This window comes from Nansenia antarctica (assembly GCF_963989245.1).
Source record: "Nansenia antarctica genome assembly, chromosome: 2".
Lineage (NCBI taxonomy): Eukaryota > Metazoa > Chordata > Actinopteri > Argentiniformes > Microstomatidae > Nansenia > Nansenia antarctica.
The window spans coordinates 37,838,304-37,855,819 of NC_137675.1; the positions used below are offsets into that span (position 1 = coordinate 37,838,304).

Below are 17,516 nucleotides of genomic sequence, written 5' to 3' on the forward strand. Positions count from 1 at the left end.
TTTCGAGACTGTTTTTACCTTTTTTTAGTAGTCTTTGGTGATAGGACATTTCTGGAATGGCAATAACAACCCAAACAATGATGATACTTCACTATGCTAATAAATATTACAATAGATCGTTCTGTTTTTGTTGGTCATAGCTCTGGGAAAAAAATAAGAGACCACTGCAAAATGATCAGTTTCTCCGGTTTCACTATTTATAGGTACAGTATAGGCTATAGGTGTTTGAGCAAAAAAAATATTTTGGGTTTTATTCTACAAACTACTGCCATGCCAATATTTCTCCCAAATTCCAAATAAAGATATTGTCATTTAGAGCATTTATTGGCAGAAAAGGCTGGGCAAAATAACAAAAAAGATCCAGTGTTTTCAGACCTCGAATAATGCAAAGAAGTTTGCATTCTTTTTTAAACAAAACAATGCTAATGTTTTAACTTAGGAAGAGTTCAGAAATCAATATTTGGTGGAATAACCCTGATTTTCACCCACAGCTTCCATGCGTCGTGGCAGCTCTCCACTAGTCTCTCACATTGCTGTTGGGTGACCTTATGCCACTCCGGGTTTAGAAAGTCAAACAGCTCAGCTTTGTTTGATGTCTTATGACCATCCGTATTCCATCTTGGATCACATTCCAGAGGTTTTCAGTGGGGTTCAGGTCTGGAGATTGGGCTGGCCATGTCAGGGTCTTGATCTGGTGGTCCTCTAACCTTACCATGGTTGACCTGGCTGTGTGGCATGGAGCATTGTCCTGCTGGAAAAAACAATCCTCAGTTGGGGAACATTGTCAGAGTAGGAGGAAGCAAGTTTTCTTCCAACCTTGTACGTGGCTTGATTCATGTGTCGCTCACAAAGGTCAATCTGGCCGTTTCCAGCCTTGCTGAAGCACCCCCAGATCATCACTGATCCTCCACCAAATTCCACAGTGGGTGTGAGACACTGTGGCTGGTAGGCCCCTCCAGGTCTCCGTCTAACCGTTAGATGACCAGGTGTTGGGCAAAGCTGAGAAGATGACCTGACTCCAGTCCTCAGTTCCAATCCTTATGGTCTTTTGCAAAACTCAGCCTGGCTCTCCTTTGCTTCTCATTGATGAAGGGCTTTTTTCGAGCTTTGCACGACTTCAGCCCTGCAACTAGGAGTCAGTTTCAAATCGCCGTGCACTTCACCCCAGCTGCTGTTTGTCTTTCTGTTTGTAGTTCACTTCATAACATATTATGGTTGTTGAGTGACATTCAAATGAGTCATCCTGGTCATCCTGGTCAGTGGAGAGTCAATTTCACCCTCTGCTGGTCTGTAGCTGTGTCGTCCCCATTGTCTGCTGATTGACCTTGTTCTTATGAACCGCCATCTTTGACATTGGATGGAAGCAACCTGCACTCACTGTATCCCTCTGCCAGTAGAACCAGAATTGAACCCTTCTTTTCCTCACTCAAAACTTTTCTTTTCACCTCTTTTGGCATGGTCAATAGTTATGTTTGGATTCCAGGTACCTTTGAGGTACTACTAGCATAGTAGTTAGCTGGTCCTATGATCACTTATCAGTACCTCACTAACTGTAATCAGGTGTGCCTGTGTTAGGATTCAACAGACACTGATTTCCAGAGCTGTGATAGAGGCATTGCCAAAAGAGGGGAAATTGTGTTTGCAGCATAATCATCTATGTCTGCTGTTTTTCTGCATTGTTATGTTGCAAAGCCAATTTCCAAAATAACGTTAATAATAATGATTTATCCTCACATCTTCTTTGCTTTCTTATCCCTCTCTCTTTAGGCTGTTTCAAATCATGGTGTCCACATTTTTGACTGTGATTATATCGGTCACCATCCTCCACCTAACTACAGGTAATGTGTGTGTGTGTGTGTGTGTGTGTGTGTGTGTGTGTGTGTGTGTGTGAGAGAGAGAGAGAGAGAGAGAGAGAGAGAGAGAGGGAGATAGAGAGAGATGGAGAGAGAGACAGAGAAAGAGAGAGAGAGAGAGAGAGAGAGTGAGAGACAGAGACAGAGACAGAGACAGAGACAGAGACAGAGACAGAGACAGAGAGAGAGACAGAGAGAGACAGGGACAGAGACAGAGAGGGAGAGAGAGAGATAGACTAATGATTACACACACAAATACACTGGTACACAGTCATGAAGCGAGAGAAAGAAACAGAGCAGGTCACAGAGGAGATACTGTATCTGAAGATAACTGTACATTCTGTGTGTAAACTCTTTTTTGCTTGTGATATAAAACCACTGTACTTGCTTGTTTGCTTATTCTAGTTTCCATTCCTCTACTTCCCTCTCAGGTGTGAGCTCTGTGGCCCCTGACCCTGGGGCCTCTCCCAACCCTGGCCCCCGCCCCCAGGGCGAGCTGATCCATGCAGCCCTCCGGAGTAAGGAGTACCTAGGACACACGCCTACGGACACAGGTAGGTCTGGAGTGGACATCGTGGTCCACTGTGGCTCAGTTGGTAGAGCATGGGCGCTAACAACGCTTAGGTTGTGCGTTTGATTCCCGCTGCGACCATATATACTGAAATGTATCCACTAATTGCAACGTATGTTGCTTTGGATAAAAGCGTCAGCTAAATGGCGTATATATACAGTATACCATGGTATGTTTGTTGGGGGGAGTCTATGTATCTATCTGAACCTGTGTGTGTAGCCGAGTTGAGATGGTCAATTCCTCACACCCGTGCCATCAAATGATCCTTTCTGTGGCGTAGCTGGTTTCCATCCAGTATACTTCGGACAGCAGTCTTGTGTCTTGGTAATTCAGAGTTCAAGACTTGTGTGAGAAACTCAGAGCGCGAGAACTGTTTACATTAACTTGATGTTGCACACATGTGCTTTGTTGTTGTATGCATTTGTAGGGTTCTGTGTCTTCAAATGTTGACAATTATTTAGACAGTAGAGGAAAAATGTATGGCTTAATCCAACTTGCCTAAGGACCATATAAACTACAAGGTTGAACTATGACTTTACGTTGCCAGGGTGGATATGGTGAATCGCAGTGTTGGGGAGTAGTTCCACTATATATTTGTGTTAACCTGTTAAGTTCAGAATTGATTTCAAGATCCTTCTGCTTGTTTATAAAGCTCTCACTGGCACAGCACCAGAATATCTGAAAGACCTTTTGCTAGCATCAGCTAGCAAGCAGCATCAGCCCAATAGAGCTCTCAGGTCTTCTGACGCTGGTTTTCTCTGTGTACCACATGTACAAAAGAAGAGATTTGGTGAGGCTGCATTCTCATTTTATGCACCCAGATTGTGTCTCACTGCCAGTTTACATTAGGGATGCAACCTCAGCAAATATGTTCAAGTCAAGACTAAAAACCCATCTTTTTAATATTGCCTTTAAATGACTAAATAATTAAATTATGATTATACAATGATTGGAGCACTTTGAGCTGCAACGTTTGCTGGAAAAGCGCTATAGAAATAAAGTTATTATTATTATTATTATTATTAATATTGTTATTATTAGTAGTATTATTATTATAGCTCTACTATTAGAGTAACAACATGTTGCTGTAGCTTGGTGGTTGTTAAACTACATTTAAGTCTAGTAGTTTTCAGTAGTGAAGTATTTTCTTTGTGCCATGTAGCAGTGTTGTGAGGTACTGTAACTACTCACTATCTTCACAACAAAACATTTTTTTAAAAATAATTGACCTATTATTATATATACCTATTATTCCAGCCCTTCAAATGTTCATACTATTTATTCCCTCATTGCTTTCTGTCTCCCTACTTTGCTCCATGTCACCTGTTGTCTTTCAACATTATTATAATATTTTTTACTTTTAAGTTTTCTTCTTTTTTTAAAGTAGCTTGATATTGAAAACTATAGCTTTAGTGTAGTTTAACTTCTTCCCTTGGTAACTGGTAATTGAATGAAATCCATGTTCAGACGAGCTTCCTCAACCCTGGGTGAATCATCACAGAGCTTTGGTCAGGACGGAGCCAAGCCTTCACAACTGTTTCATAGCTGAAAGTAGATGAATGAAAGTGAAATGAATTGTGTGATTTGTGCTTCTATAAGAGATAAAAATTCGAATATAGAATGACTAGACAAGCCAAGTAAATATCACTACACAGGTGATCTTGTTTTGAAGAAAGAGTCTGGAACACATATCAGGGAGTCAAGTCTTGATCTTTATTTCGTTTGACAGGAACAAGTACAGTCGACTTGTAGGTATATATCCTCACTAGCTCTGCAGCTAGGCTTCACTAGATCGGTTTTTGCGGGCCGTCCCTTTGTGATATTATCACAACCATGTACACCCTGGGGTTATCTCCTTCTAAGGCAAGGACAGATGTCCAGACATTAAACACTTGGATGTACACACACGTCTTAGCCTTATCATCTGACTGTCAGTTGACTAGCTGGGGCACAGCTTCTACTTGATCTGTTGGTAGCCACTTAATAATCATTGTTTTATTTGCCATGCAATCAACGTGTCAGTCAATTGTTGCTCGAGGCACGTGCCTTGCTCAATGGCACATGCAGCTCCCTCCTGAGGCGGGGATCGAACCAGCGACCCTCCGATTGCTAGCCAGCCTCTCTAACCTCTAGGCTACCGCTGCCCCCAACTCCCCATGAAACAGAACAAAATGTACAATAACAACGTCCTCAGTCCTCTTCCACCCTACTCAGCCTTCCCTGAACTGAACGTACTATGTAAATGGACTGGTAAATGGACTGCACTTATATAGCGCCTTTATCCAAAGCGCTTTACAATGGCCTCTCATTCACCCATTCACACACTAATGGCGGCAAGCTACCATGCAAGGTGCCGGCCCGCTCACTGGGAGCAATTTGGGGTTCAGTGTCTTGCCCAAGGACACTTCGAAATGTGGTCAGCCGGGGCTCGAACTGCCAATCTGCCAACCTTGCGATCATTAGACGGCAGCTCTACCTCCTGCTCCACAGCCGACCCCTATGTATTTATCTCTGTGTTGTGTTCTTTTAATATAAATATAACATGACATCATAATATCACCCATACTCTATGACAGGGTAAGCTAATACAACGATAGTACCTCTGCTAAATAGTTGACTATACAGCATGTAAACATAACACTATAACATCTACACACTGATTGGGTAAATAAGTAATTACAATGACTGGCAAATAGAGACTTAAGATGCATGAAACTGCCCCACGGAACTGCCCCCCCCTACCTCAAGGAACTCCTCCATACCCCTCAGACCTCCTCACGCACCCTCCGTTCTACTGCCACCCTAAGGGCACCACAGTCTGTGGATGCTTTTAAACGAGGCCTTAAAACCTACCTTTTTAATAGAGCCTTTCATTAGCCTTTTAAAACAAATATTGTATCTTTCTTCTTGTTTTTAGTCTGTAGCACTTTGATATTTCTTTATGTAAAGTGCAATACAAATACAATGTATTATTATTATTATTATTATTATTATTATTATTATTATTATCCTAGAATACACACATGTGCAACCCATGGCATGTTACAGCTCTATAACCTTCCTCTATTGTAATGTAGCACCCAGCACATGCACTCTACATGTGACCAAGACCTAACAAGGTGTACTTGAGGCTTGAAAGTGTGTTACATTGTGTCCTAGTATTGTTACAGTTTTTCTTGCTTTAATATGTTTTCTCAAAGCTTAGCAAATTTTCTCTCAACTCTTAACACAAATCCAAAAACTCACACACAAAACCCTGAACTCCACAAATCTCTTGCAAAAGCAAACACTGCATTCAAAATAATGTTATGTCTTAAAAATGACAATAAACCCATAAAATGACATTTTGACATCAAATTACAAACACACAGCATCAAATGAATATACACTTGTAACAACCAATTGAACACTGATGTGCACAATGGAAAACACTATGATCAGCGGAAAACAGTTTTTGTAAAGTGTTCTTCATACAGAACAAAAAATAGGAAAAAAGAAGATACTCTACACAAAGGCCACAACACCTCGTCGACATCACAGGCAATGTTCTCCCTTAACCAAGCAGAAGGGAAAGTATCGCCTGGCATGACGAATCCAGCCCTAAAATATATTTCATATATTTTCTGAGATATATTTCAACACAGGAGAGCTCACCTTTGGCCCTTTTATTGCTAATTCAAATGCAATAGGTGTTTTCCCATATGAGGAGTGTGATTGTGTGATTGGTGGTTTGAGTTTAGCATTCTGAATGGTAGCGTTTTCCATGTGAACACAAGAGATGTTACAAGGTGTGTGCCAAATGTAGAGAATTGTGTTTAGTGTGTTGTTAACTGTTAACTGGAAAACACTATGAGTCATTTCAACTGTTGTACAATTCAATTACATCCCCAAGATAGCATTCGAAACAGGTCCCATCTCCATTTCATGTATTCGTACCGAAAATTGGCGGTATGGGTCTTTCAGTTGACGAATGCAGTGTTGTTTCAACTACTGCTAGTGCAGAACTTTATGTTGAAGTAATCTCAGCCACTACGCATGCGCACACAAATGCCAAAGAGAGATTGTGGCAGAGCTGCCAAGTTTCACCAAAAGTTTGGAGTGAGATCTTTTGGCGGTGGAGCGACCCAAAACTGTGCGCGTTTTGGCAGCGGCGGCCCCTCTCTCCCACCCAATTATTTGTGCTAGTTTCCTGCAATTTTACATATTGTTCATAATAAACCAGCACAAGAAATGAAAATAATTAACATTTTATAAAACAAGAAAAAGATTCAGACAATATCTCATATTTATGAACTCTTAATAAACAAATACAGTAGCCTACAGACTCTAAAAGAAAAATGGGCCCCTTTAACAGGACTCAGCCCCTTGGTCAGCAGCAGAAAGACCCTTGATCATCATCTTATAGTGCATTGCTCATAGATGGCTATCATGTTATACAGTACATACCAGGGTTTTTCCTGGGTCAGAATGAGGGCTTGGTGGTTGCGCGCAGCGCACCCACATTTTTTTTGAGGGATCCCCAATTGTTGTATTTGTATTGTAAATTGAAATTATTATGAATTATTATTATTATTATTAATGTACCTGGTTATATTACAGTAGAGAAACAAAAAACAGTTACCAAAACTGAGTATTTACTGTTACGGCTGGGCCGTCACACACGCCCTCCCCCGCCCCCACAGCTCGAGCACCCGCCCCCACAACTCGAGCACAGCGTGCTCTCCGCCGCAGGTGAAGCTCGTTCCCGGTGATTGGAGGGTTATCCAGCCACAGCCAAACCAACACACCTGTCTCCACTCCCAATCAACCCTCTGGCTACATCTACCCTGGACTCCCTTCATTCATCGTCAGTTCTTCCCTAAGAATGGCCTGGCAAGTATCCTCTATTACCAGTCGTGTACTTTGCTCTTGTTACTATTTTTTGTGATTTGTATTTTCCCATATACAAACTCCCTTGTGCTTTTTTGGATGCGCACATACCTTTTTGTACTGGCCTACCGTAGAGACTTACGCTGTTTCTCTGTTCCTCTACAGCCCACGCCAGCCACTACCCCCAGCCCGCCAGGCTGAAACCCCCGGACTCATCATCTGTTTTTCCACCCGCCTGCACTGTAAATAAATACCCTACGGGGCTAACACTGTATTCTGCCTCCGGTGTCGTGTCCTTGAGCCCCCTCGCTCCCGTGTCATAACAATTTACTAGATTGGCGTGGTGCAACCGAAATTAGTAAACAACTAGTTTGAAACTAGCTAGTAACAACTAGGGGTTTAGTAACTACTGACTTACGCCATATTGGTGCAACCCAGTCCAGTAGGCTACCAGATACGATGTTGTAATGTACAGGTGCAACTCAAAACATTTGAATATCGTGCAAAAGTTCATTTATTTCAGTAATTCAACTTAAAGGGTTAAACTTAGATATTATATAGACTCATTACATGCAAAGCGAGATATTTAAAGCCTTTATTTGTTATAAATTTGATGATTATGGCTTACAGCTTATGAAAACCCAAAATTAAATCTCAGAAATGTTTCATATTACATGAAATCAATAAGAAAAGGATTTTAAATACAGAAATGTCAGCCCTCTGAAAAGTATAATCATGCATATGTACAATGCAATGAGTCTATATAATATTTAAGTTTAACCCTTTAAGTTGAATTACTGAAATGAACTTTTGCACGATATTCAAATTTTTTTAGTTGCACCTGTATGCACATATTTTGCTTGTGTGGTGATTCACAATAGGAGAGACATTCACCAAGGAGAGCTTGTACCTTTAAAAGTGGGTGTTAAAGGGGCTATGGTTTCCGGTTCCGGGATATACTAGTATTGTTACTATGGTTACTGTTGTTACTTACTGAGTGTATGTTTTGCATGTATCTAAAAGTGAGGAGAAGTAAACAACCTCGACTCCAGCCTACGTCTGTCGTCTCATTGTTACAACTCCCACACTACCACGGTTGCCAGACGGAATTGACAATGTCCAGCCCAACCAGTCTAAAAGCTGCCGAATGCACCCGTCCAGTGTGACCAAAGTAGCCCAATCTGGCAACCCTGCTTGCTACGTTCTTGCAGCTCGCGCGAACACAGGTTCTTCCATCAGCGCTCGCCTGCCGCTTCAATTGCAGACTCAAGTTAACGAGCGTGCAGAAAGATGCCACGAAACTCATGTCCGGTTAAACAAATTGTTATTTCTCGCCGTGAGAAATAGAGATGCGGCGTGAGAGCGTGAGAACTGGTTGAAATGCGTGTGTCTCACGGTGATTGCGTGAGACTTGGCAGCCCTGGATTGTGGGTAGGCCTACTTAGCAGAGTCCAAAAAAAGTTTGCAGACGACACCACCGTGGTGGGCTGCATCTCGGGGGGGGACGAGGCGGCGTACAGGGATGAGGTGGAGCAGCTGGGCTTGATGTTGGTATACACCAACATCAAGCTTGCTTACAAGGCTAGACCGCTAGCTCATCTAGGCATGTCTGACCACGTGTCCATCCTCCTGATCCCAGCCTACACTCCCATGAGGAAAAGTGCTCCCATCACCACTAAGACTGTCAGAACCTGGCCAGCAGGGTCCGCCCCACTGCAGATCTGCCTGAATGACACCTCATGGCAGGAATATGAGCATGAGGACCTGGAACAGTTCACGTCGTCGGTTCTGAACCACATAGTGAACTGCACCAACTCAGCCACCGTGGACAAACGTGTCCGGGTCTACCCCAACACGAAGCCATGGATGACTGAGAAGGTCCGAAAACTGCTCAAGGAGAGGGACAACGCCTTCTCAGCGAAGGACACACTGCTGTACAGCACCAACAGGGCTAACCTAAACCGTGGCATCCGGGAGGCCAAGGCAGACCACAGAGAGAAGATTGAGGAATGCTTCCTGAGCAACGACTCCAGGCGAGTGTAGCAGGGGGTTCAGCACATGACAAACTTCAGAGCCAACAGGCTCACAGCCGCGGAGGACGACCCCCTGCTGGCGGAAGAGCTGAACTCCTTCTACGCCCGGTTCGACGAGGGGCGAACGGAGGTAACCACAACACAAACACCACTCTCTCCAGCTCTCAGCAGCCTCACCCTTACAGAGCATGAAGTGAGACGCGTGCTGAAGGCGGTGGACCCCAGAAAAGCCTCAGGGCCGGATGGCGTCCTGGGACGGGTGCTGAGGGACTGCGCCGACCAGCTCGCCGGGGTTTTCACCAAATACCTTCAACCAGTCCCTGTCCCAGGCCACCATCCCACCCTGCCTGAAAACCTCAACAATCATCCCAGTCCCGAAGAAAAGCACGGTGAGCTGCCTAAACGACTACCGCCCGGTGGCACTCACACCAATCATCATGAAGTGCTTCGAGAAACTGGTCCGGACCCACATAGTCACACGCCTCCCGCCCAACCTGGATCCATACCAGTTCGCCTACAGAGCCCACAGGTCCACAGAGGACGCCATCGCGACGACTCTCCACTCTATCCCACCTGGAGAGGGGGAACAGCTACGCGAGACTGCTCTTTGTGGACTTCAGCTCTGCCTTCAACACCATCCTTCCAGACAGGCTAGTGACCAAACTACTAGACCTGGGACTATCACACTCCATCTGTGCATGGATCAAGGACTTCCTGTCTGACCGCCCCCAGAGGGTGCGGGTGGGCTCCCACACCTCCACAGCCCTCAGACTCAGCACTGGGTCCCCCCAGGGCTGCGTGCTAAGCCCCATCCTCTACAACAGTGGTCACCAACCTTTTTAAGCCCAAGATCCCTGACCTCGGCCTTGGTGAAGGCAAGATCTACCTATTGAAGCGTTGAGAGAAAAAGACAGCCAAGATAGTACTTTAAACTTAATGACGTTTATTTGCCTGTATTTTAATTAGATGCAATGCATTGGTCCAACATTAAAATTGATGCAAAAAAAAAAAAAGACTGTATCAAGCATATCAGGCAGCTGTCTTGCTTTAAGAATTGTACATAACTGAAATTCAATTCAAAGTTTGATTATGTCATTTCATTACAACACAAAAAAATAAAGGCATGGAATGATGGAATGGAGGAATGTATGATAAAATCATTTTGTTCATAGTAACGTTAGCTGACATTCTTGACATTTTGACACTTGACTGACTTAATTATTATTCTTACTTATTAACATTGACAAACATATTTACAATTAGCATTTTATAAAGTAGAACTGTAATGTGTACTTTCTCAGTAAGTGCTAAGTGCAGTCATCTTATGCAGCATCACTTTTCACATCAAAACAAAAGTAAAACTAATGTGTACTTTCTCATATTATTAACATTGACAAACATATTTACAAGTATAGCATTTTATAAAGTAGAACTGTAATGTGTACTTGTGTCTCAGTCAGTGCTAAGTGCAGTCATCTTATGCAGCATTACTTTTCACATCGAAACAGTCATGTTACTCACTCAAGTCAGTGTGATGGTTGTGACTGGATACTGTCTACAAGTGCTTTGTAGTTTGGCTCATAGCTACTGACTGCCAGTCTGAGACAGTCTGTGAGGTGTCTGTCAGTAAGGCGGCTCCTGTACTTTGATTTGATTATTTTCATCTGTGTGACAGAAAAAAAAAATGACATTTCACAGAGATATGTGGATCCAAAGTAGGCTCTCACTCTTAGTGCACATGCAGTGAGAAGAGGACACTTCTCTCTGCTGACAAGTCCCCAAAAGTCACTGTCCCTTGACCTGGCTTTCAGCTCTATGTCATTTTGTAAATCAACCATCTCCATGTCAACTCCACTTGGCAAAGTAAATACTTGCTGGAATTTGGCTGCTACCTGCTCTATATCAATGGGCACAAATGGGTTTGAGCAGGGCTGGACTGGGACAAAAATTAGGCCCTGGCATTTTTGGCCCAGACAGGCCCACCCCAATCGGTCGGACCACACCCACCAGCACAAAAATACTTGCCTTATATACTCGTCTTATATATTGTGCTGTACAGTCATATGACAAACTGTAGTATTCCCCCAAACCACTACAAAGACGACTACATACAGTAAGCAATGGTACCAGTGCAAGTAGACCAGTGTACTCAGTGATCAGATTCCAGAGCGAATTTACGAACGCAGCCTTGTTGTTCTAGATTTTTTTTCCCATTATCAACCTATCATTGCGCTTTAGAGTAAAACAAAGCACGCAACTGTCGCGTCTATCTTTTCATGGCAACTCTACATTGTGATTTACAAGGGATATTAACTAATATTAAGTAATATTATTACTTGGTTACATTTTGCAATTGATCCGCGGTACACATGCGTGCCGAACCGTGGGGGGCGATCCGTTACACCCCTAACAGCTACCTATATTTTCCTTACCGGGTCAACGGTTACAGGCTGACTCGGCCCCGCTTCTTCTGTATCCTCTCTATCCTCTGTATCTGTACCCTGCTCCCGCTCCTCCCTGCCAGCCTCCTCTTCAACCTGTTGCTGTTGCTGCTGTGGTAAACTTGAGGGTGCAGCAAACATGTCCCTAATGTTTACACATTTGGCAGCATCTGCCTCGAGTTTCTTTTTGTTTTTCTCCCTAAGTTTTTCCCAGCCTCCCTTCCGTTTTAGTGTGCTTTTGCGCTCCATCTCTCTCAGTATCTATCTAGTAACTATCCAGGCTAACTACATTTATTTTGCCGGCCGGCTCGGCCCAAAACTACCGCGAAACTGAGACGGAGGTCTGGTGCTGCGTGCGTGCGTGACCCCTGACCCCCCCCCCCCCCCTTCTCTCTGTTGATTGGGCCAGCCCAGTGTCTGTATAGAAAATTGACCAATGGGCCGCTGTCCCTGATTTATGGGCCATTCAATGGTAGCTTTCGATTTATGGTCCGTCCGATGGTAGCTTTCGGCCGGGCCGGCTGGTTAAAAAAAAAAAAAAAAAAAAAAAAAAAAAAAAAATATTTTGCCGGTCGGCTCAGCCCAAAACTACCGCGGCCCACCGGGCAAATGCCCGGTATGCCAGATGGCCAGTCCAGCCCTGGGTTTGAGACAAATGCAGCAATATCTCCCATGACATCTAACTCACCAAAACGCTGATTGAACTCTGTTGCCAGTTTGTCCAGGGGAGCACAGTACTGCTCAGGGTGAAAAGCATCATTGTCTTCCAAGGCCTGTGACATTTTCTCCAGGTTGGGAAAGTGTGTCAGCCTCCCATTCTTTAGGTGTGTGTGGTCCAAACACCGAGCTTGACCTTGAACCCATTTACTGTGCTTATCATGTGGGGAAGGTGTCGGTCTTTTCCCTGCAGCTCGTAGTTGAGTGCGTTCAGTTTTGCGGTTATGTCTGTCAGGAACCCCAGGTCCAGTAGCCACTAGGGGTGTAACGGATCACCTAACTCACGGATCGGATCGTGTCACGGTTTTTGAGTCACGGATCGGATCATTTTTCGGATCAACACAAAACATTTTTGTTTTTATAAAAACTGCTTTTTCCTTAAATTCTGTAAAAACACCACTTTTACTATGTGACAAAAACCAACAACATTCAAGATGTCAAAACTGGTAATATATATATATATATATATATATATATATATATATATACATACATATATATACATATATATATATATAATATATATATATATATATATAACATATTCTACACTCAAACATTACATAATTATACTGAAATACACTCAATTTAAATGATAGGAGAGAGGGAGGAGCCTCGCCTGGTTGCAGCAGTGAGTCACTGGGCTCTAGCAGATGAATAAACATGTTTTATGCCACTTTTAACTAAATAATAAAGTGAACCCTTATTTTGAACATGGTATGAAAAAAATGCCTACATTATCAGAAGTTGTCGAGCTACCTTTTTCGTGCCTCCCGTCATAGTTGACAGAGAAGCCAAAGTGCTCCAATACATGGGATTTAAATGATGAGGAGGCATTTCGAGTTCTTCTCCGCCGAACAACGTAACATGATACACTTGGGCCGCGTTCGTAAATTCGCTTTGAGAGCGCCGGAGCGCACACTGGGTCCGACGTCATAAAGGGACCAAGTAATTTGATTGGACAAGAGGCGTTCCTTGAACGCTGATCAGATTCCAGAGCGAATTTACGAACGCAGCCTTGTTGTTGTGGATTTCCAGCTTCACGTGTAGTGAGCAAACAACGGATTCTTTTTCTTTCGCATTATCAACCTATCATTGCGCTTTAAAGTACAACAAAGCCCGCAACTGTCGCGTCTATCTTTTCATGGCAACTCTACATTGTGATTTACAAGAGATATTAAGTAAGATATTAAGTAATATTATTACTTGTTAACATTTTGCAATTGATCCGCGGTACACATGCGTTCCGAACCGTGGAGGGCGATCCGAACGGATCACGGAATTTCCGTGATCCGTTACACCCCTAGTAGCCACGCATCGTCTGCCAGTTCCTTGTGCTCCTCGTTCCTTGTAATTAAGTAGGCCTAAGTAAGTAAAGCTTTATTTATATAGCACCTTTCATACAAGAAATGCAGCTCAAAGTGCTTTACAACAGGAATAAGAACATAAAGTGAATAAAAACATATATAAAAACATATACATGCATAGAATGAATATAAAAGCAGGGGGAAACAGTAAAAAGAAAAGGTAAAGATCTGACTTTCCACACCAATTTAAGTCCTTTGCCTATGAACATATTTACTACCACTTGCCTTGTCGACAGGAACGTCTTGATCTCGGGCAGCAAGTCGACAAATCGCTGCAGCACTTTGCCGCGACTCAACCACCGCACATCAGCATGGAGAAGCAGGTCTCCGTAAGCAGCGTCGAGCTCGTCCAATAACGCTTTGAATAAGCGGTGCTGAAGCGCTTTCGCTCGAATCGAGTTGACTAGTTTCACCACCAGTGTCATTACATGGGAAAAGTCCAACACCTTACCAGCCAAGGCCTGCTGATGGATCACACAGTGATAATTGACGAAGGAGGGAAAATCAGGGTCATTACGACACAGTCCCACCTTTGTTGTAGAATCCTGGAAAACCATTTTGACAAATGTTTTTTTTGCGAGTCACGTAGCAGTACTATTCTCTTATCTGATTGGTCACTTTCATGCAGCATTTGCGACACAACAGTTTGCTAGAGAGAGAGAGAGAGAGAGAGAGAGAGGCGCGTGCAAAACATAGGCTCTTTGTGTATTTTTAATTTTTTTAAATGTAAAATGTATTATTAAATTTATTTATTTTATTTTTTTTTATCAATCAAAGATCTACAGGGAAAGTCTCAAAGATCTACCAGTCGATCGCGATCGACGGGTTGGTGACCACTACTCTACAACCTCTACACCTACGACTTCACCCCCGTCCACCCCAGCAACTCCATCATAAAGTTTGCAGACGACACCACCGTGGTGGGCTGCATCTCGGGGGGGGGGGACGAGGCGGCGTACAGGGATGAGGTGGAGCAGCTGGGCAAGCTGTGCAAGGTTAACAACCTGCTGCTGAACCAGTCAAAGACCCAGGAAATCATCGTGGACTTCAGGAGGAAAAAATCTGAGGTCCAGCCCCTGCTCGTCGATGGAGGGAGCGTGGAGAGAGTCTCAACCCTCCGATTCCTGGGGGTGCACATACAGGATGACCTGTCCTGGAAGACCAACACAGCAGCCATCATCAAGAAGGCACAACAGCGGCTCTACTTCCTGAGAATCCTCAGGAAATACCACCTCAAACAGGAGCTGCCTGTGACCTTCTACCGCTGCACAGTGGAGAGCATCCTCACCTACTGCATCTGCGTGTGGTTCTCCAGCTGCACAGCCGCAGAGAGGAAAGCGCTACAGAGAGTCGTGAGATCGGCCCAGAAGATCATCGGCGCCCCCCTCTCCTCTCTGGAAGAGCTGTACAACACACGCTGCCTCAGGAAGGCCTCCAAGATCTCCAGAGACCCATCCCACCCTGGGTACGAACACTTTGCTCGGCTGCCCTCGGACAGGCGGTTCAGGACCATGTCCGCAAGGACAAATAGACTGAAGCTCAGCTTCTACCCTAGAGCCATTCAGGCCCTGAACACAGCAAAGACCTAGGTTCTAGGCCCTGGACAATCTAGACAATTTGATGGCAGCTACTAGATTGTAATCAAGTGCAATACTGAAACAAAACTGTGAACATTTCAAACCTGCAAACTGCGACACTTTAAATGAATGTGCAATAATACTATGTGCAATATGACAACCCTCGTGCACATAAGGTTCAGAGATAGGAAATGTTAGGATATTTATAGCATAGCATAGAGTACAGCACAGTGTTTTATTTGTATAGTATAGTATAGTGGAGCACCAGCACGGTGAGATCGAGGGGCTGCAGAGCTGGTGCAGTTTTAACAATCTGGAGCTCAATGCTCTAAAAACAGTGGAGATGGTGGTGGACTTCCGTAGGAAAGCAGCCCTGCCCCCTCCCATCACGCTGGGAGGTACCCCGGTGGCCTCCGTGGAGTCATGCCGCTTTCTAGGCATGACCATCTCCCAGGACCTCAAGTGGGAGCGGAACACCGAGGCCCTCACGAAGAAGGCCCAGAAGAGGATGTTCTTCCTCCGGCAACTGAGGAAATTCAGGCTGCCGAGGTCCATGATGGTCCAGTTTTACACGGCCATCATAGAGTCCATCCTCACCCACTCCATCATCACCTGGTTCCCTGCTGCAACGACCAAGGACAAGGCCAAGTTGCAGCGGGTAATACGCTCAGCAGAGAGGGTGATCGGCTGTCCCTTGCCCTCCCTCAACTCCCTGCATGACACCAGGGCTCTGAGGAGGGCAAGGAAGATCATGGCAGACCCCTTCCACCCCGGCCACGGCCTCCTCACCCTGCTTCCCTCTGGAAGAAGGTTGCGGCTGCCTAAGGCATTAAAGGCCCGCCACAGGCTCAGCTTCTTCCCCTCAGCCGCCAGGCTGCTAAATTACTCTGGCTTCCCCCTCCCCCCCGCCTCCAAGTCTGCCCAGGACTGAACATGCACTGGACCTTGAATAACTCTGCACGGCACTTTATATACAGCACTATTCATGCACTGTCTGACCTGTGTTGTCCTGTTTTTGCCTGTCTTTGCATTTGTATTTGTACTTGTTTTGTTCATGTATATGTGAAAAAAGCATAAATGCACCTTCTGTAAATGCCAAAGCAAATTCCTACATGTGTCAAGCATAATGGCAATAAACGTTATCTGAATCTGAATCTGAATCTGAATAGTGTATATAGCCTTTATTAAATGTAAACCAGCTCTTTTCCCTTCTTGTTTTTAGTATTTTTTTCCTAGCACCATTGGAGCCCCCCCTCACAAATTTCGTTGTATGGTACCTGTACTATATTAATGACAATAAAGACCATTCATTCATTCATTATGCTTAGCCTAGCCTAGCCTAATAGTTATGGTTAGCAGAGTCCAACCTAGTAGTTATGGTTAGCAGAGTCCAGCCTAGTAGTTATGGTTAGCCTAGCCTAGCCTAGTAGTTATGGTTACCAGAGCCTAGCCTAGTAGTTATGGTTAGCCTAGCCTAGCCTAGTAGTTATGGTTAGCAGAATCCAGCCTAGTAGTTATGGTTAGCCTAGCCTAGCCTAGTAGTTATGGTTAGCCTAGCCTAGCCTAGTAGTTATGGTTAGCAGAATCCAGCCTAGTAGTTATGGTTAGCAGAGTCCATTCTAGTAGTTATGGTTAGCCTAGCCTAGCATAGTAGTTATGGTTAGCCTAGCCTAGCCTAGTAGTTATGGTTAGCAGAGTCCAGCCTAGTAGTTATGGTTAGCCTAGCCTAGCCTAGTAGTTATGGTTAGCAGAGCCTAGCCTAGTAGTTATGGTTATCCTAGCCTAGCCTAGTAGTTATGGTTAGCAGAGTCCATTCTAGTAGTTATGGTTAGCCTAGCCTAGCCTAGTAGTTATGGTTAGCAGAATCCAGCCTAGTAGTTATGGTTAGCCTAGCCTAGCCTAGTAGTTATGGTTAGCCTAGCCTAGTAGTTATGGTTAGCAGAGTCCAGCCTACTAGTTATGGTTAGCCTAGCCTAGTATGTATGGTTAGCCTAGCCTAGCCTAGTAGTTATGGTTAGCAGAGTCCAGCCTAGTATGTATGGTTAGCCTAGCCTAGCCTAGTAGTTATGGTTAGCAGAGTCCAGCCTA

At 44.3% G+C, this 17,516-nt stretch overlaps 1 protein-coding gene across 1 annotated transcript in view; it reads left to right on the forward strand.

Moving 5' to 3' along the window:
• Nucleotides 1-1,780: 1,780 nt before the first annotated feature.
• Nucleotides 1,781-17,516, forward strand: part of sez6l2 (seizure related 6 homolog (mouse)-like 2) — a gene marked incomplete at both ends in the record, with an annotated part of 102,579 nt that continues 86,843 nt past the window's right edge. The window contains 2 exons of the mRNA XM_080523017.1: nucleotides 1,781-1,838; nucleotides 2,285-2,407. Coding sequence (XP_080379143.1) covers nucleotides 1,781-1,838; nucleotides 2,285-2,407 — 181 coding nt within the window. The remainder of the gene's footprint in view (nucleotides 1,839-2,284; nucleotides 2,408-17,516) is intronic.